The following is a 20,704-nucleotide window of genomic DNA, read 5'->3' as shown; positions in this document are numbered from 1 at the left end:
ACCCATAAGTGACTTAATTTTAGGGATCAGTCTGGATGCACGAACTGCTCGGGATTTAAATGCAAGTATTCTGCCAGCTTTTTCACCAAATTCAAAAAACCACTGCCAAGTGTTCAACAGTTGCCTTTCAACTTAGAAGTAATAAGTAAGTAAGTTACTGTATATTCCGAATGAAGTTGAAGAAGTTTTTTTTATAAATTGTGGGTGAAGGGGACAAAGAATATTGAGAGTCCAGTTTAGAAGGTTGGTAAGATGTTTCTGCCATCCTGGAGGTCTCAGATCTCCTCACATGACAGACGAATGCAAATACTTAGGCTCTGAATGCCTCCCACAGTGTGCTGCTGCTGATAGTAGAAGTGTCATTAGTTTCAACATACATTTTTATATGAGATGTGAGAAAATCTTTGAACTTGTTTTCAGACAGCAGATGTGTAATGTATAAAAATATATAGATATATAATTGTATTATTGTTATTAGTTACTGTTCAAAAAACAGGATCATATTGACACTTTTTTTTGGCTCCAAGCAGTTTCTCTTGTTGATGATCTGTTATTCTTCCAGTCGGTGTACACGCTGATATGCAGTGGGTACTAGCGGGCAACTGATTTTTCACAGATTAGGTGACAAACTACTGTCAGATAGAACAAAAACCACTTTCACACATGAAAGCTGGGAAATTGCAGTAAAATTGTTGAATTGCCTTTACATGTGAATGTACCACATTTGCTATTCACACATGCATTGGCTTTCTGTTTTTTTTTTTTTTTTTCGTTTTGCTACCATTCACATATCTGCATCAAAATACCATTAAACTCTGAGATGTAGTTAGTTATTTTATCAGTCGACAATTAAAAAAAAAAAAAAAGAAAAAAAGGAGTTCCATTTATAGCTTCTTCACTTGTTTATTTTAATACCACAGTAGTACAATAGTTTATAATATCAAATCTGTAGAAAATATAAGAAATAGAACACCATTATAAAAGTCCTATAAGAAATGGTTGACAAAACAAAACAAACCATTAAAGCTTCAATTAACAGTATAAAACTCTCTCTTTAATTTACAAATGTTTCCTTCTTTTCACTTTGTCTACCATTCTGTATTGACAAAATACATATAATGACCTTGCCTCACTTTCACCTGCAAAATAACATGTTATATTTTTAAATAAAAGAGAAAGCTGATAAAATTTACCAGAGGGCCAAAATGTGTACTAGTATTCATTGCTGTCAGTGGGAATTATCTGAAAGTAAAATTTGCCTTCAGCATGAACAAGAACATGTTTTTTCATGTTGTAGTTCACCAGTGTTGTAGGTTTCCATGCTTAATAACTGTTCTCAGGCAAACAACAAATGTTTCACACAGCTTTTCCAGTGTGTTGAGAGAACACTGAAATTGCTGCCTCAAATGTGTTTTGTTTAATATCTGAACAAAATACATAAGCCAGCTCAAAGTAAAAGTCTTTTCAATCACTAGTCTGCATTTGATTCAACTATTCTGTTGATTTTCTATGCTGATATTTGCTAAGCTGTCCTTAAATGTATGTTTTGTTTTTTTTTTTTTTTGTGGTTTTTTTTGGTTTTCATAAAACATGCTTTTAAAAATGATTTTTAACTATTAAATTCCAGAAAGAACTGAACATTCCTTGGAAAGGTCAAATTTCCTGGACCTTAAGTTATTAAAGTTTGGGATAAACTTAATGGCCTTTACAGCTGTAAAACATAGACAATACAACTTTTCCCAGGCTGTAGCATTCATTTAAAGAACTTGTCTTGCTGTTTGCCCAGATAGAATCTAAAAGCTGGAAGTTTTAGGCATTAGCTATATTCAGCTTTAGTCTTGCACTGCTCAGTGTTTTCAATTTTTAGGTAAATATCTTAATTGTGTTCCTGCTGACATCTTGTGGTCAATTAACTCAACTACAGCTGAAGTGAACTAGTCAAGGATGGCTACAGTAAAATCAGAGGAAAAAATACAAAATAAACTCCATCTTATTCAGTGGCCTGTTTTTTATTTTTATTTATTTTTTTATGTTTTTAGGATCTAATGTAAAATCTATACCATAAACACAATTACGATGACTTTGACTATCCTTTTGCTAAGGATAGTACTTTTGAGTCATTCTTTATTTGCAGTGGAAAATGGTGTCCCTCTACTTTGCAACAATAGAAATCAACTTTAAATGTAAAAAAATCATCAAATATTTGCACATTTGTATTCTGTAGTGTGAAAGCAATTTGAGCATTGTTAAAAGTTACATTTTTGTCTTATAACACATTTTATTGAGTTTCAGAGATGTGTAACAAAATCTGCATGTCCCCCTCATACATCAAAGAGGTATCCTGGGATGTAATTGCAACAATGTATTTAAAATAAATAAATAAATAAAGTGGTTATATTATGAAAATATATGTAATTTAACATGTTTATATGAATTATATTATTAAGGAACACAAACGAACATTTTCAGAAGAATATTTCAGCTTTGTAGGTCCTTTCAATGCAAGTGAATGGTGACCAGACATTTTAAGCTCCAAAAATCACATAAAGTGAGCATAAAAGTAATCCATACGACTCCAGTGGTTAGACTCCATAGAAACTCCACACAGACAATATACAGACAGAAACATTAGTGTAATGTAAGTTGTCTGTAGTGTTACTTAAAAGAAAAACAAATACTTCAGAGCCAATTAATGTTATTATTTGATGTTTTCAAATGTTAAAGTGATTTTTCAGTTATACCAAAATAAATAGAGATAACATCTCTCTTGATGGAAATAGGGTTTAAGCTAGGGGGAAAAAAAAAAAAAGGAAGAAGAAATTTCAATAAAGAAAATAAATTGAGTTCTTAAAGTTATTGATTTCTTTGAATAAATCCTATATGTTGCATTTACCTACTGTACTTATTTTAAAACATCCCAGAATTTCACTTCTAATACCTGTAACATCACAGACATAAGTGGTTGTCACCAGTATTTGATCAAAATTATAAAAAAAAAAAAACTAAATACATTTAAGCTTCCATTTTACTGCATAAAGCATAATAAACTATTTTTTAAATACATAGCAGTAAAGTTTATTATTAATTAAAAAAGTAGCATTATTAAAAATGCTGCCTCTCATTTGCCACACCAATTGAAGAATGACCCTTTGATGTACAATAAATTACACATTTACAATAAACATTCAAAATTTACATTAAACATATTTACAAAAAATTACACCTTCCATATACACTTTGTGTTTATGCCTTAAAAATACAGCCCTGATGGACACTAAAATCATGCTAATATGTACAATGGCTATGTTGTGTGGCTATACTTTTGAAACAGTGTGCATTTTAATGTTAATAGACTGGCCCCGTTTACTTCCATTGTAAGTGCCTTTCTGTAACCATGACAAAAATATTTTTGTGGTAATCAACATTATGCTACAAATATATATATATATATATTTCGCCGTGCATGGTAAGGTAACTACCAGTAAACCATTTAAGAGTTATTTTCATTTTTACATACTTTTTCTGTTAAAATTATGAACATTTTGACAAACTGTTCCAAACAGAGATTTTAATTGTGTTTTTAGATTTTAATATAAGCAAATATTTGAAGTTGCTTTTTTTATTAATTGCTGTTCAAAAACAATATCATATTGACATTTTCTACCTCCAAGCAGTTTCTCCTGTTGACGATTTGTGATTCTTCCAGTTGGTATACACGCTCCATTGGAATTGCAGTGGAAACCACTGTGAGATACTTGCGGGCAACCATTGCCAGTTTTTCAAACTCATCTTTGGTTCTCCAGAATTCAAGTGGGTTCACTGAAGTGTCGGTTATTTTCCAGTATTTCCGTAAGGCCAACTCTTCACTTTCGGTGTCACATCTTCTGTGCTCAGTGTGTGTTTCTCTCCTGATCTGTTTCCTGATTTCTGTTTTCACATCTTCAGCACCAGAGTCCCACAGCACACTGGTTTTGTATCGTGGATCCAGCGCTGTGCTAACTCTGAACCAAAGGTGTTTTTTGATGTTGCCGATATGATGGTCACATTTTACAGACAGTTTCTGCGCTATTCTGTTTCCCATCATCCCCAGGTTTCTCAGTTTCTCCTGCAGTTTTTGGACCAGCGGTATTATGTTTGAAATGGGGCTGTACCCTTGTCTTCCTATTTCCTCTGTAACCGTCTTCAGAATATTCAGCACTGCTACAATGTCTTCAACTATTCTTCTTTCATTTTCGTTCAGACAAAGACCATCATCTCGTCTGTGGACAAAAACCTTAAAAATGGCTGGCCATTGTTCTAAGAGGTTTTTGAGCATATAGAGTGTAGGAAGCCACTGTAGACAAGTGCTCTGAATTAGTTTATTTTGTTGGAGAGTTTGTGAGGCTTGGTTGTTTTGGTGGATAAATGCAACTATATGCTGACATTTCCTCAGCAGAGGTCTCCAGTCAGAGTCAGCTATGGCTTCTCTAAACACTTTATCCAGAGTATGGGCAAGACAAGGTATATATACCCATCTACATCCATTTTTGTGGACCTTCTTCATGCCGTCAACGTTTGTGACCACCACCTGAATCTTCTCTATGATGTTCCACTCATTTGCAGTTCTCAAAAGTTGCTGTACGACATTGTCTGCTGTACGCTCGGCAAGCAAGTGAGCTGTATCTAGCACGTAAGATTTCAGCTCCCATTTTTCGCTGATTAGGTGACAAGACACTGTCAGATAGAACAGTGACTCATTTGAGCTCCACAGCTCAGCTGAGAGAACAAGGTTACTTGCATTATTGACTGCATTCTGTACTTCCATTCTCTTGTGTCTATAAAGTCTCTGAAGCTCAGCTCGAATCAAGGAGGCATTTAACGGAATTCCCAAAGATGGCTGTAGACTCCTTGTGAGATGTTGGAACAAAGCTCCTTTCACGGTGCTTAATGGCTGTAGGTCCTTTACCATCATGTTCAACAGAAGTGTCTTGAAATTTGACTCATCACCTAATTAATAACAAATACATTCAACAAGATATATTAAAGCACTGACAGAGTTACTTCATACACAAGTGAAGTAGTCATCCTTCGAAGAATATTTTCTCATAATAGACTCATGAAAGTGAACACTTAAATACACCTCACCTCTGCATCTGCGTGTTGCTAATTCTTGCTGATAGTGAGGATGGAATTCATGCTCTGCTGACCACTGAGCTTGGGCCCCTTTTGACCCCTTTATACCTGTGCATAATTAACACAATCACATTAATTCTGAACTGGTCCTGTTTCTCATTGGAATGGCATTAGGTTATCATCCAAGCCATTTGCAACATGAGTCTTATTGCCATGTAATGTAGTAACTAAGACATCTCAGTGGTATTCAAAGGTACTGAATGAATATTCCGGGTTCAATACAAGTTAAGCTCAATCGACATCATTTGTGGCATAATATTGATTACCACAAAAAATTATTTTGACTTGCCCCTCCTTTTCTTAAAAACAAAAACAAATCTGTTTTACAGTGAGGCACTTACAATGAAAGTGAGTGGGGGCCAATCTGTAAATGTTAAATTATTCATAAGACTTAAAGAGTATGCGCGCTTAACATAATTTTAGTGTAATAAAATCACTTACTAACCTTTTCTGTGTAAAGTTATAGCAAATTTTACAACTTTGCTGCCATGACGATGTAATGTCAACAAACCCTAAAACCCTAAAACAACTGTAAAAACGACAATTTAAACAACTTTACAGCTCAAGTAATACATGAGTTTTAACAGAAGAATTAAAGTGGTTTTATAAAATTATAAGCTTCATATTTCTGTCTTTAAACCCTCAAAAAATTGACCTCATTCACTTCCATTGTAAGTGCCTCACTGTAACCTCGATTTTTACTTTTTTATTTATTTATTTTTTTATTTTATTTTTTTTTTAAAAGGAGGGATGAGTCAAATTATTTTTTGGTTGTTATCAACATTATGCCACAAATGCTATCAGTTGAGCTTAACTTGTATTGAACCTGGAAAATTCCTTTAAGGTATGCAAGGCTCCAGGAAGTAGGAGTGTTGAGCATTTGTGTATACTTTGAAATTCGGATCATCAGGTCACTCCCTAATTGAACACATACAGTAAGACTTTTATGCTACCCCCGTGCAGTGGGTGGGTCAAAAACGTGATGCTATTTTTTATTTATTTTTTTCGTCCAGATAAATTATAAATATACATAAAAAATGCAATTTACACAGAACAATCACTTTCTATGACTTATATAATTATTACATAATTTCAATGTAACAGGGGGCAGTGGTGGCTCAGCAGTTAAGGCTCTGGGTTACTGATCAGAAGGTCAGGGGTTCAAGCCCCAGCACCACCAAGATGCCACTGTTGGGCCCTTGAGCAAGGCCCTTGACCCTAACTGCTCCAGGGGCACTGCATCATGGCTAACCCTGCACTCTGACCCCAGCTTAGCTGGGATTTGTGAAAAAAAAAAAAAAGAATTTCACTGTATATGTGCAAAACATATAATGTGTGATGAATTATAATTAATTAATTATTGAAAACAGACATTTTGATATTTTTTCCCTGGGCTTAAAATAAAAATGGTCATGTGATCAGTCTCATTAAAAGCCAAAACTCTTGAAAAAACATTTTTTGACATGAGCAGTGCAAAATAATAATTTATTAATAATTCTTAAAACAAAACAAACAGTGAAATGATTTTGTTTTAAAATATTATAAATATCTGAAAAAATGTTGTCCACCAAATCAACCTAATTTTGATTGCAATTGTGTTATCATGTGGGGGAAGTTTTTTTTATTTTGATTTTTTTATAAACAAATAAAACAGAGAGGATCCCTTTAGACTGTAATTAATTATGTCAGCCTGTTTGAAGTACAAAATAAACACATAAACAAAACACATATTCTGACATTTTAATTAAAAAGCCAATTTTGTTAAGGTAATTTGGAGTAACTATGAGAAAACCATTATCAAAGTTTATGATATTATTTATATATATATATTTAAATTTTGTTTTTTAAATATATAATACTATAATATATTTATAAAAGAGTATTATATATATATATATATATATATATATATATATATATATATATATATATATATATATATACACACACACACACACACACACCTTTAAAAACATGTTTGAATTTATGAATGATTAAATTGTGTAAAACGTGATATTGTGTTTTTTTCTGAGCAGGGATGGGTCTTACCACGCTGTCGTCCATACATACGTCTATATGGAGGCTGCATGTATATGTCTCTGGATAAAACGTGTCGATTTCTGCATCCCCTGTGAGGATCTGCTAGGGATGACAACAAACAAACATTGTACTGTATAAATGTGTTGTTTAGCAACACCGACGATACTCGACCAAAGCGAAAGGAAAGACGCGAAGGGGCGGCTTTATAAGTTTCATGGCAGTAGTTTTTGAATAATTTCAAGTAGCCTACTAGTCTATACTCCGAATAAATGATAAGTTGGCATACTGTATATTCTTTCTCTTTCTCTTGGAAAATCCTGCAAAAACTTACCAAAGCGAAATCTTTTCTTGTGTGTATCTTTTGCTGATATTGTAGCCATTTTCTTTCTCCTCAGTTAGAATTAAAATATGCCTGAACGCGTATTTAATAGTCGTGAAGTTGGTCCAGGACACACACAGAATCGAAAGGGACGTTGATCGAGTCCACATAGAAGCATGTTTACTTTCACTTGTTTTGTTTACTGTCAAAACAAAACAAAACAACATTTTTTTCAGTTTGTTTGAATATGCAGTGATGTAACCGTATACGTCACTGTGGTTTAATACACACTTCTTTGTGTCTAACAACAATATAGATAAAAAGCATTAAAGTTACAAAGACTGAAAGTCGGAAAATTGTTATTTGTCCTACCAATAGGTGAAAGGGTGTAAAACAACCATTGCAAATAAATGTTTGTTCTACATTAATGATCTGAACATTTTTGATTTCTTTTAATTTAATGGCCAGCAGATGGCGTCAAATAGCTAAGCAAATCTATCTAAAACGTCAAATAACCAGTAATGTACATTTACTCGCCTTTTGCGGAAAGTCGTCGTTTTAATTCGAAAACATGTTTTTAATTATATATTTATTTTAACAGATATTCAGTCATACCATGGGAATACCATCAGTTTTCGGTTTGCTTCGCATCAAGCAGCGCGCGTACGGAGACTCTGATAGGAATGGCGCGAATTTCTGAGGTGAGACACTTCAAGACAAATTATATCAACGACTTTACAAAAGTTACAAAAATAATATGAGTAACTAGATATGAAAAGTGTGCAAAGAGACACTTTGGCTTGAAAAGCCTTATATGACAGTTTGAAGTTAGAAAGTTTTGAGCATGCAGCCTACTGTACTTTGGAAACCACAAAGAAGATGGATGGATGGATGGATTGATGGAGATTATATATATATATATTTCAACTATAATCATAGTCTTAGGACTAATTCATGAGCTGGTGAGAGAGGTATAGCAGTATGAATTGAAGACATTGTTTGGTGGGAAACCTTCACTTCACCGGAGTGTTGGGACGGGTCAACTCACTCAGAGTTGAGTATCCACCTTGTTTTTCAGTGAAACTAGGGCACCACCAATATCAACCTTGAATGTGGACCACTTCCAGTATAAGCCACTTCCTGCTATTTTAACTATACAAAAATACTACATTATGCTGCTTTATTTTACAGACTGGCAATAAATGTCTACATATTATTATTATTAATTACAATTTTCATAAACTCATTGGTTTTGAGTGCATACAGTTTTACCGTTTATCGCATTTTGCTATTGGTTTATCACACACTGTTGCACAGGCAGAATGAATGAAATCAGGTGCTGACAGTGCAGTCCACCACACTGTCTGACATGCCCCCACAAACTTTACACAACCAGCAGAGAGCAGAAAGATGCTGGGAAAATACTGCATCATGTTTCATCTTGGCAAAATAATAAATGCATTTTACTCTCCATTCTTGTCAGAGAGCATTCTCTCTTTCTTAGCAGTGCATAGTAAACAGACACGCAGATCTCGCATGGCTTATAAAACATTATTTATTTATTTCCAAAGGCAAAGGCATCATCGGATGTTATGCAGGTACATATGGACATTGTTTACATGGAGACAAGAAAGACTGCATCGCCACGATCTCGGTAAAGAAAGAAGCAGAATATATTACCATCTCTTCAATACAACAACACACATCAACAAGTGAATGATTTACTTACTCTTTTACTCCAAATGCTGATGTGAGAAAATTATCCGACATTGGCACATAATTCTGCTGTACATCCTTTGGTTGTGCGACATTTTCTAAGCCCATATCACAAAATTCTGTATAACCTTCTAGTTATTTACACTGCAGTCAATGCCAAGCGGAACTTTGTCACATTCGCTAGAAATGCAGCCGCTGCTTACTTCCGCATTGCAAAATAAGGTGAATAGAATTAGAATAAAAGGATACATAGTACACCTAGTATGCCACAAAACATTTTTCAAGATATTTTAACAATCTCAGTCACAAAGGAACAGCCATATGATGAACAGAAGACATGAACCATTAAACATTGTTTAAATATTGTTATTGTCCTTTTCTCTGACCCTAATATTATTTTGGTTGTGTAACACCGTGTCCTAACCAGACGCGATGCCACGATGTGCGATAAAAGTTTTTTGTTCCTTACTAGCCATGACAGGCAATAGCGACAGGGCTTTCTATTTTTGGAATGGATTCTATTTCTGCGACGTCGTGCCAGGCAGCGAAGTCAACAAATAGGTCTAAAGTTATACTTATTGCAGTATATTAAAGCCGGCATCTCATTAGCCGGTTCAGAACAACTTAAATTTTGGCAGAGGGTGTCACACCTACCAAATGTTGTGCTTGAGGTCTCGTTCTCTTTAGCCGGAGCTCTGTCACACACACACACACACCGGTTCAGAATGGTAGTGGGGAGACATTCTGACTCATTTCAACTTTCTCTCTGCTTCCCTGTTACGTGGAGATCGGTTAAATAAAAACAGGAGTACCACGTGAACATAAACAATCGTAACAGATGAAGGATGCAATTCATAAAGTGACTTTGCCCTGTGTATGTGTGTGATTGTGTATTTATCCCCTTGGTGCTTGCCGTAGTCTCCCCCGCCCCTGGCAGCAGTTCTCCCATTCCAGGCGGTCGGCCAGGAGCCCTTCCCCGCTCGTGGTTGGCGGTCCTCTCTTGACCCCGCCGCGTTTTAGCGGCCGGTAGGGGTCTCCTCCGCCCCTGGCAGTGGCCCTGACCACTCCAGGCGGTCGGCTAGGAGCCCCTCCTCCCCTCGCAGTCGGCGGCCGTTCCTCCACTCTCAGGCAGCCGGGCTCCTCTGTCCCCCGGCGGATGGCCGCGGCTGCTCCGTTGGGGTGGATGGTAGTGGTGAGGACTCTACTACAACACATCCCTCCTCCTTCCTGGGTTTCGGCACCAGTGTAACAAGGTAAAAGGGAAAGGAGGAGGAGAGAACCGGCTTAACAATAGAAATAATATTTAATGGTTTAAATAAAAAGACAAACATAACACATGCATGGCAGCTGCCCATAACTCACTCTCTCTCTAATTGCCGCCTCCGGTTGCCTTTATCCCTCTCGAGGGCTTGATTAGCCTGATTAGGAGCTGGGTGTGCAGCATCATGTCCCGGCCTCGCCCTCCTCCCTGCCAAATCCTCATTTTAGTGTATGAATATCATGGTGCTGCATTGCGTCTAGTGTGGACAGGCTAGCTTGTCGCTGGAAACTTATCGTGTCGCATCTGGTTAGGACGAGGTGTGGGTAATAGCCTCCTCAGTGTCTTCCTGCTTCACTGCAGTAGATATTAGATAATTCTTGTTGCTAAGGACTACCCTTATTTGGCCGAGTATAAATCACATCCTTCCTGTAGCAAATATTATTTTACCAATGAGCACTTGGTCTCAGAATCATGTTACTACTATACCTACATTTTTGCAAAATATTTTTTTACGTGGCTCGTACATATCGCAGCAGTTTCCTGGTGAAATAAACACTGCAGGTGCTACAACAATGACTTCTCACAAATTACGAGTAAAACGGCAGATCATCAGCTCATAAATGCTTACTTTTCTCACTGTTCCTCACACATTGCTCTTTTATGACACCAAAACACTTTTACTGCAGTGCATGACTTGTAATAGGATGCATTTTAACTTTTACATTACATTAACTAACTACATTTACAAGCTTGTTCAAAGGTTATCAAATTGCTCAACTGATAGAGCATTGCACTTGCGATGGAAAGGACTGGTGTACAAGTTCTGTTGAGCATGTGAGATGAAAGTGTCACAGAAGCACCACAAAATGTTGTGGTTGCTTCAGCAATTGCATTTTTCATCTCACATTTGCTTTTATGACATAACCGTTTAGGTTAAGGTTTAAGGTTTAGGGTAGGGAGATCTGTTTTAATTTAATACTCGATAGACCATTAACCTTTAAACCTAATCTCTTTGGGAGTAAATTTAACTTGCTTTTAGCACCGCACAGTGGACATTTCACCTAGAAATTGCCACTATATTTATAAGGACCCACGTAATATCATGTTCCCACAGACACATGATTTTCATGAGATCAGGCTGAATTTTTCTGTTTACTCAATATAAGCAGACATTAACTTTTGTCTTAGCAGGGTGTCCGGAAGCTTCTCAAACTACACATCCTGAATGTCGCTGTAAGAGTCAAGGTTGTTATTTTTTTCAACATTTCTCTTTTTGTTTCCTGCTGTCAGTGTAGAGACAGGTGGACCACCCCTTGACACGTTCTGGCCCTGACCCCTGCTGGGTAGAGTGGGGTGAACTTCCTTCCTGTGAAGAACCACAAAGGGTCTTGGAGCAACAGTTCATTTCTGGCATAGCAATCTTTCCAGGATGTCTCTAGCTATAGTAAACGGTGGTGTCCTTGCTATTTTTTTACCTTTACACTTTAAGCCAGAATTGAAAATGAAAACGGATACAACATTTAATCACCTCTATTACCCTTACCTTCCTAGGTTTCCATTTAAGAGATCTACCCTTCATAGTGTGTGACAAGATTGTGTGATAATGATATTGTCATGTCACTAGTCTAGTAACAAAGTTAGCTAAGCTCATGTGTGCACAGTATGTTTTATTTATTTTAAAATACATAATCTTATAATACTTAATAAGTTGGAAAACTGAGGGTAAGCATACAAGAATATTTTCTCTGAATGTTTACCTCCCCATTCTGCCTGCTCTATATGCTGTGAAAAGTAATTATCTTATGCCGAGTTTACACTACACGATTTTAGCCCTGATTTTCCACTCGCCGACAGTTAATGGAGATCGCAGACAAAAGCCAGAAATCAGAGGCAAATCGGTGCTTGTTCCTGTGAGTGACAATTGTTGTGTGTGAATTTTCAAAGACTCGATCTGAGAGATGTGCTGATATATCGCAGATGCCGAAAAGATATTTAGCAGGTTAAATATCTAGACCTGTCTGCGACTCCAAGTCCTGCAGTGTGAAATGTGTTTTGATGTGTCATCCGCAACAGCTCCCTGAACCCAGTCTTATCATGCATTTATTGTATGGTGAACACAATAATATAGTTTCTATCAGAATAAATTTGCATACACATAAGCTTTTCAATTATTTGAAACAATAACAAAGCACAAACATGTCCTTGTCGAGCCACAACGCCAGCAGGCAGCTACCGGTGTTCATTAATAAATTATTGATTTACCTCCAACTCTCTCTGCAGAACAGACAATCCTTGCTGTCCGCATCTCCCCAACCATTCTCTCCTCTATATTCTTTTATTTTTATTTTTGGGTTTTTTGCTGCAAATCAGCACACAAACAACTTGTCCTGTCTCACGCGTCATCTTACATCATTTCCTGGATCACTTCTCACTTACGTTTTTTTTTTAAACGTAGTTTGGAAACCAGATGAGTTGTTGGGGATTCTTCCTAGTGAAATGTTTTGTAATGTGTGACCCCCTGTTGCCGATCCCTCGTGTAATGTGCAAATTACAGCAACTTCAAGATACAGACAGACAGTTGTGTAGTGTGAAAAGAACAGCAATCCGACGACTTTGAAAGTCGTATAGTGTGCATTACTTTCTCAACAATATTTTCTTTCCTTTGTTTTTTTTTTTTTTTTTTTTTGTACAGTTGATGTCCTACCCTGGGTAATTAGAGATGTCAGTCAAATACAGGGTCAACTGCATAGAGAGGTGAATAAATACCTTGCAGCTGGATTTCAATAGCAAATTAACTGTCAATAACACATTGGTTCCATTTATGTGAACAGCTTTTGTCGCTTGAAATGTACTGCCACACCTTAAGGAATGCATTTTATGCAGGATGGTCCAAAAGTCTCAGACTACATATTGTATAATACAAATAAAATCATATTATTATTATTATTATTATTTCATTAACCCTTAAATATGTGGGAATTTCACCAAACACTCGTACATATTCGGGTCTTTAGTGATCCGGCGTGTAAATCTATCAAAAATTGAAAATGCCCAGATAGTAACATTTTCAAGACAATTAGATAATAATAAAATAAAATATATTTTGATGTTTTTTTTTTATATATATATATATATATATATATATATATATATATATATATATATATATATATATATATATATATATACTTAAAAGATATAATGGAACAAATCAGGACAAATTTAGAACAGGATTCATTACTTTCACACTGAAATTTTTAATGAGACGCAACTGGCTGTCAAACACATATTGAGCAACACATAACACATAATCTACACATAAAATAGACATAAGCTACACGTAAGTATTGTCTCAGGCACTTATTGAGTCTTAATAGATGTACAACATAATTTCAATAGTACACCCAAATGACAATAGTCATATCATACTGTTCATGTGTTGTACTTGCTATAGTTTACTTCCATGTTGTTTCTTCATCAAATAGCAATGTCAAATCAAGTCAATCACTGAAACAACAGCGCCACCATGAGTAAGAAATAACATGTATATTATGTACAGTATGTGTTCACGCATATGGTATACAGATCATTTACCATTGTTGCACAGAAAATCAATGTGATATAGTATTTATTGGTATTAATATAGTACTAATTTATCATGTAATAAATAAATAATATTCTGTGAATGTAAACTTATATAGATATGAAATAATCCTAAAAAAGTTAATTTACTGAAGTGCAAAAAAAGAAAAAGAAAAATAACACGACTCTGTTTCATACCTCAGGTCTCTAAATGACCCTATACACTTTTGGTACTTAAACCACTGTAAACAATTATTATTATTATTATTATTTCATTCTATTTATAAGAGATAGATTGAAGAATACTAAAGAGGTGTGGGCACAATTCCAAAAAATGGATGAAGTACAGGGGGTGACATGAGGTATGTGTTTAAGGGTTAAACAAAGTTTAGAATTTTAGAAATGCAAAGCAAACAAAAATTATGACATAAAATGAAAATAAACTTTAAGATTCTGCACTCTTTTAAGGTCAGAAATAAAATGTAAGCAAATTTATAGCATTTATTGACTATGTTAACTATGTTTAAAGGTCAGATTTCCTTGCTTCCATTGACGCACACAATATGCTCTTTGAAACAGATTTGTCAGCTCCAGTGCATGCTGCCATTGAAGCAAAAGGCAGACATACAAATTACTAAGACATTCTGTAATTCATATACATTTTTCCATTCAACTTTTCACTCATTGCTGATAGTATCATAATAAAATAATTTGAAATAGAAGAATTTTCTCTAGTGATTGCAGATTTTTGTATCCCACTGTTTATCAGTGTGCCTGTTTTTACTTTTTTCTTTTAGTGTGGCAAATGGCTTATGTAATCTAATATAGTATTTAGATTAGTTATACTATGTACAGTATAAGTAGTTATTGGACAGAGCTAAGGCAGGTGCAAACTACATGATCAAAATAAAAATCATTTTTTTTTTTTACCAGCCTCACCACTAGGACCCAATTCTAGGCCTCTCACAACCCCTGTGGCCTATTTGATCTATTTACTTAGCAACTACAGAGCTTTCAAGTTTTTATAGCAAATTACTGTGCTGAGGCATTGGAAGGCATGATTCCTGACCTCTTAACATTTGCACTGTAAACCTGACCAACAGCAGGAGGAGCCACTGACTGGTTAACACGCCTCTCACCCAGCTATTCGCAAACATTGGCCTCACTTCCAGGGTTCTGCTGCAGTATTTGGCTTGCAGGTTGTTAGGGATGTTTGTCATGGCAACAGGTCTGGTTCATGTGTGGAGGCAAACATCTGGTGAGTAATATTGTTTACTACAGATTGGAGGGATTTGCACTGAAACATTAAAAGAGATCAGATCCTTTATGATTGAAAATATGTGCAAATGGGATGCTAAATTGCTCCATTTGTGAGTTTTGGATCTGTAGCTACACAAGTGGTTTAAGAACACAGTGTGGTAACATATGGCTTGTTGAAAACACATTGATTCTGCTTCGTTTACTCCACTTATCAGCACTGGAACGTGTTTTCATTCACTGAAAACTGAGACTTTCAAAAACGTTTTCCATTACTGCACACTTTGAAAAGCAATGACGCTAGTTTTCAAATGAAAACGGATTAGTGTGTAAGATAAAAATGAACATTTGAAAGCACTTTAGTTTAAAATGGTATGCAGTGTTAACAGCCAGGTATGGTTTTTTGCAAAACAATATAACATGGTGCTGTTTTGTTTATATTTATTAATTGCACCCTCTTGTGGAGATGACGTCGATTTCAAAATCTGGTGACCACTCTTGTCTTAGAGCTTTTTTTCCCTAACTGAAATAATGTCTTTAAAATTGGAGTATAATTCAAACTTTGGTAATATTTAATGGGATAGTTCACCCAAAAATTAAAACTCTCATCGTTTACTCACCATAATGCCATCCCAGATTTGAATGACTTTCTTTCTTCTGCTGAACACAAACAAAGATTTTTAGAAGAATATTTTAGCTCTGTAGGCCCTCACAATGCAAATGAATGGGTACCAAAATTTTGAAGCTCCAAAGGAATATAAAAGCAGCATAAAAGTAATCTAAAAACTCTAGTGGATAAATTCATGTCTTCAGAAGCAATATGATAGGTCTAGGTGAGAAACAGATCAATATTTAAATGCTGTTTTACTATCACTCTCCACTCTCTTTTTTATTATTTTTTTCATTTTTCTGGTGATTTGAATTCTTTGTGCAAATCACCACCTACTGTGCAAGGAGGAGAATTAATGGTAAAAATGGACTTAAATATTGATCTGCTTCTCACCCACACTTATCATATCGCTATTGCATATTTCTATCACATTACATCTTGGTGGTGGTTATTTGCAACATGGATGTTTTCAGCCCTTATTTTATTATTTTATGTAACATAAATGCAAAATTTGTGGTACTTTATAAAAAGTTCTGATTCTCAGCTTTCAAATGATACCCCATATGCCTGACTTATGTATCTGGGGACTTTAATGTTTTAAGCGTTAACTTACAGTATTTTGCGATATAGTGCCCCCGGTCTATAGAGTTTGGGGCTTAAACAGGGTTCGAACCTTTAACATATGAGTTACCTGCCCCAATCTTTTACCACAGTGCCACACCACCTATCGGACTCTGTGTGTGTATCTGTATTATATCTTGATTTGTCTTTAAGCATTTATTTGTCTATATATATATATACAGTGGTGTGAAAAAGTGTTTGCCCCACCTGTTAAAACATAACTTAACTGTGGTTTATTACACCTGAGTTCAATTTCTCTAGCCACACCCAGGCCTGATTACTGCCACACCTGTTCTCAATCAAGAAATCACTTAAATAGGACCTGCCTGACAAAGTGAAGTAGACCAAAAGATCTTCAAAAGCTAGACACCATGCCGAGATCCAAAGAAATTCAGAAACAAATGAGAAAGAAAGTAATTGAGATCTATCAGTCTGGAAAAGGTTATAAAGCCATTTCTAAAGATTTGGGACTCCAGAGAACCACAGTGAGAGCCATTATCCACAAATGGCGAAAACATGGAACAGTGGTGAACCTTCCCAGGAGTGGCCAGCCGACCAAAATTACCCCAAGACCGCAGCGACGACTCATCCAAGAGGTCACAAAAGACCCCACAACAACATCCAAAGAACTGCAGGCCTCACTTGCCTCAGTTAAGGTCAGTGTTCATGACTCCACCATAAGAAAGAGACTGGGCAAAAATGGCCTGCATGGCAGAGTTACAAGACATAAACCACTGCTGAGCAAAAAGAACATTAAGGCTCGTCTTATTTTTGCCAGAAAACATCTTGATGATCCCCAAGACTTTTGGGAAAATACTCTGTGGACTGACGAGACAAAAGTTTAACTTTTTTTGGAAGGTGTGTGTCCCATTACATCTGGAGTAAAAGTAACACCGCATTTCAGAAAAAGAACATCATACCAACAGTAAAATATGGTGGTGGTAGTGTGATGGTCTGGGGCTGTTTTGCTGCTTCAGGACCTGGAAGACTTGCTGTGATAAATGGAACCATGAATTCTGCTGTCTACCAAAAAATCCTGAAGGAGAATGTCTGGCCATCTGTTCGTGACCTCAAGCTGAAGCGAACTTGGGTTCTGCAGCAGGACAATGATCCAAAACACACCAGCAATCCACCTCTGAATGGCTGAAAAAAACCAAAATGAAGACTTTGGAGTGGCCTAGTCAAAGTCCTGACCTGAATCCTATTGAGATGCTGTGGCATGACCTTAAAAAGGCAGTTCATGCTCGAAAACCCTCCAATGTGGCTGAATTACAACAATTCTGCAAAGATGAGTGGGCCAAAATTCCTCCACAGCGCTGTAAAAGACTCATTGCAAGTTATCGCAAACGCTTGATTGCAGTTGTTGCTGCTAAGGGTGGCCCAACCAGTTATTAGGTTCAGGGGGCAATCACTTTTTCACACAGGGCCATGTAGGTTTGGATTTTGTTTTCCCTTAATAATAACAACCTTCATTTAAAAACTGCATTTTGTGTTTCCTTGTGTTATCTTTGACTAATATTTAAACTTGTTTGATGATCTGAAACATTTAAGTGTGACAAACATGCAAAAAAATAAGAAATCAGGAAGGGGGCAAACACTTTTTCACACCACTGTGTGTATATATATATATATATATATATATATATATATATTAAGAGCGATAAGATTTTCTGCCATTTCACAATATTGGCCTCTGCTCAAATTTGTTCCCTCTGTCCATTTTATATAAACTGAGCTAAGAGTGACATCTGTAAGATTAAATGCCAAATCCAGGCTTGCTGGACACTCTTCAAATGAAATTGTTTTACAGACATGTAGGTTTGTGTTTCTTCACTACTATAAATATACACACACCATAGTCAAATCAACACTGATCCCCAGAACTTACACACACATACACACATAATATACTGTAGATATCAAATCATTCTGCTAACCACACACACACACACACACTCTGAGGCATGAGACAGGGAGGTTGCACAGTGAATTTAGGCCTTGTCCAATGGGTGTATTTATATGCGGTGAAACCCGCCTAGCCCTGCGTGCCGTGGATACCATGGGTGTTACCAGAGCAGCCACCAAAGGCCACATACATTCCCGAAGCCTTCGGTATTAAAGAAACAGGACAACCATCCATAACTTATATATTTTTCTACTGCTTAGATTTTCGTTTAGTTTTCATGTGTAATGTGTAGCTTGCAGGCCACTCTTATAGCATAAGATACAGTAAAACAAAATATGCATAAATATATATTTTTCCAACAAATTCCAAAGGCGACTCTATCTTTTAGTTCCTTCAATGCCATACCTCTGTGGATAAAAAGGTAAAAAAAAAAAAAAAAATTTAAAAAAATGAAAGCATAATACCTTTTTCTGATATGAGATTGTGACCAAGTTGCACAGTGTCTCTCTTTCACTTTCTGACTCTCTCTCTCTCTCTCTCTCTCTCTCTCTCTCTCTCTCTCTCTCTCTCTCTCTCTCTCTCTCTCTCTCTCTCTCTCTCTCTCTCTTTGCATTAAGCCTGCTGTCTGAAATAAAAGCAGCATTCATTTTGGTTATTTTTAGGGCCAGTATCCATTGTGAAACATAATTCCTCTGTAATTCTGCACAGGACAACAGAGCTTTGGAAAACCTGAGAACTTTCTTTGAAATGGCAACAGGAAACAATGAGAAATTAAGTAAGGGACTCTTTAAAGATCCAAAACTCCCATCAACAGTAGCCCAGAATGCACCATAAACCATGCAGTCTCCACTCACGTTTCCATCTACTAAATTATTTTCCAGTTAAAAAAAAAAAAAAAAAAAAACGGAATACTTTTACCAGCAAGTACATTTAAATGTAGTTGATGTTTCCTCTTGTAAAATGGTCATACCAAATCATCACAACAGCATATGCTGTGCATAGAAAAGTTTAAAATGTGTACATTGAAAACATCTTGCCCCATGCTGACTAATAGTGCATTAATATACAGTATATATGAATAAATGTTCCAGGTTAAATACAAATTAAGCTCTAATCACAGCATCTGTGACAAGCTGCCAATAACTAAATACTATAATTTTGACTCCTCTATCAGTTTGTAGAAAAAAAAAACACAAATTATGTATACAGTAATGAACTTACAAATAGAAGTCTATGTGTCAAGGCATTTTAGAGTTTTTTTTTTTTTTTTTTGTTTGTTTGTTTGTTTTTTTAAGTAGAAATGTGCAGCTCATATTTTTGTTAATCTAAATTTTTTAATTACTTAAAAAATGTGATTTCAGCTTAATTTTTATTTTTTATTTTTATTTTTTTAGCTGTATCAGACAGTTGTTCAAGGTGGATGAACTTCTGGAATCATAGTACAGGCTGTGCTAAGAAGAACCTCTGATGCTAGATGTTATGAGCTGCTGCTCATAAAATAATGTCAACTGATTCACAGCAATGTCTGGTTTTTGGGTGTTTTTCAATGTGGGTGAAGTTTGTGTAAGGAAATGTTTCAGATAATAAGGTTTTTCACTTTGTTAGCTCTGTGTCCATTTGACAGCACCACTCTCTAACTAATTAACTGCTGTACCTAGATCAGTGGGACACCCAGACAGACTCACGTGAGAATTGGCTTCAACATTCATGACTTCCAGGGAAGCCGGCACACATCCACACGTTTCCTGGCCTGTCCAACGAGCCCCTGCACAGAAGGCAGTTTAAGATAAAACTCACCATGAGACATTCCTGTGCTGAACTGAGAATTATCTCTTATGTTTTATTTTATTTGTTTTGGCCCTTGAAATAGTGAGGGGTTTGAAAAAATGATCCATGAAAATTAAGATCTCTAGGTATTAGATTTTTGTAGGAAACAGACATCTCTTATATAAAATTGAATTGTATTCTTATGAAACACTTTCCTCGGTTTAAAAAATGCAAAGTGGTGTATAAGGTGAAAGCTACGTAAGGAATAATTGACGGCAGACTGTTGAATTGATGAAAAATAATTTACACCCGAGGTGGTCAAGACGTGCAGCAGGTGTGCATTATTTTTCAACAATTCAACGGGCCGGAGTCAATTATTCCGCTTATACCACAGTTACCACGCCTTAAGACGTTCAGGGTTTTATCTCAAGATATTTTCTGTTTTTTTCCCCC

At 36.0% G+C, this 20,704-nt stretch overlaps 1 protein-coding gene and 1 long non-coding RNA gene across 3 annotated transcripts; both read right to left on the bottom strand.

Moving 5' to 3' along the window:
* Positions 1-1,658: 1,658 nt before the first annotated feature.
* On the bottom strand, positions 1,659-7,712 carry LOC127423653 (E3 SUMO-protein ligase ZBED1-like). 2 transcript variants are annotated; one of them, XM_051668159.1, is made up of 4 exons: positions 7,544-7,712; positions 7,222-7,314; positions 5,125-5,220; positions 1,659-4,986 (listed from the first exon to the last, which is right to left on the bottom strand). In XM_051668159.1, the coding sequence occupies exons 1-4, from the start codon at positions 7,590-7,592 to the stop codon at positions 3,623-3,625; spliced, it is 1,602 nt and encodes a 533-aa protein (XP_051524119.1). In that variant the 5' UTR covers positions 7,593-7,712; the 3' UTR covers positions 1,659-3,622. The 2 variants fall into 2 exon arrangements, with proteins under 2 accessions (XP_051524119.1, XP_051524120.1); XM_051668160.1 differs by having other exon boundaries at positions 7,222-7,311.
* Positions 7,713-9,173: 1,461 nt separating this feature from the next.
* On the bottom strand, positions 9,174-20,223 carry LOC127423665 (uncharacterized). Its single transcript, XR_007894363.1, has 3 exons — positions 20,170-20,223; positions 10,610-10,715; positions 9,174-10,474 (listed from the first exon to the last, which is right to left on the bottom strand). It is a non-coding gene; the product is annotated as an uncharacterized LOC127423665 (long non-coding RNA).
* Positions 20,224-20,704: the final 481 nt, after the last annotated feature.

This window comes from Myxocyprinus asiaticus, chromosome 32 (genome assembly GCF_019703515.2).
Source record: "Myxocyprinus asiaticus isolate MX2 ecotype Aquarium Trade chromosome 32, UBuf_Myxa_2, whole genome shotgun sequence".
NCBI classification, from domain to species: domain Eukaryota; kingdom Metazoa; phylum Chordata; class Actinopteri; order Cypriniformes; family Catostomidae; genus Myxocyprinus; species Myxocyprinus asiaticus.
Note: the sequence above shows the minus strand (reverse complement) of the source record. Positions and strands in the feature narration are given on the sequence as shown.

Coding starts and splice junctions, on each gene's coding strand:
- LOC127423653 (XM_051668159.1), bottom strand. CDS start 7,592: ATGGCTACAATATCAGCAAAAGATACACACAAGAAAAGATTTCGCTTT. Junction 5,221..7,221: donor TATGTATGGACGACAGCGTG/GTAAGACCCATC, acceptor AATTATGCACAG/GTATAAAGGGGTCAAAAGGG. Junction 4,987..5,124: donor AGCAACACGCAGATGCAGAG/GTGAGGTGTATT, acceptor GTTATTAATTAG/GTGATGAGTCAAATTTCAAG.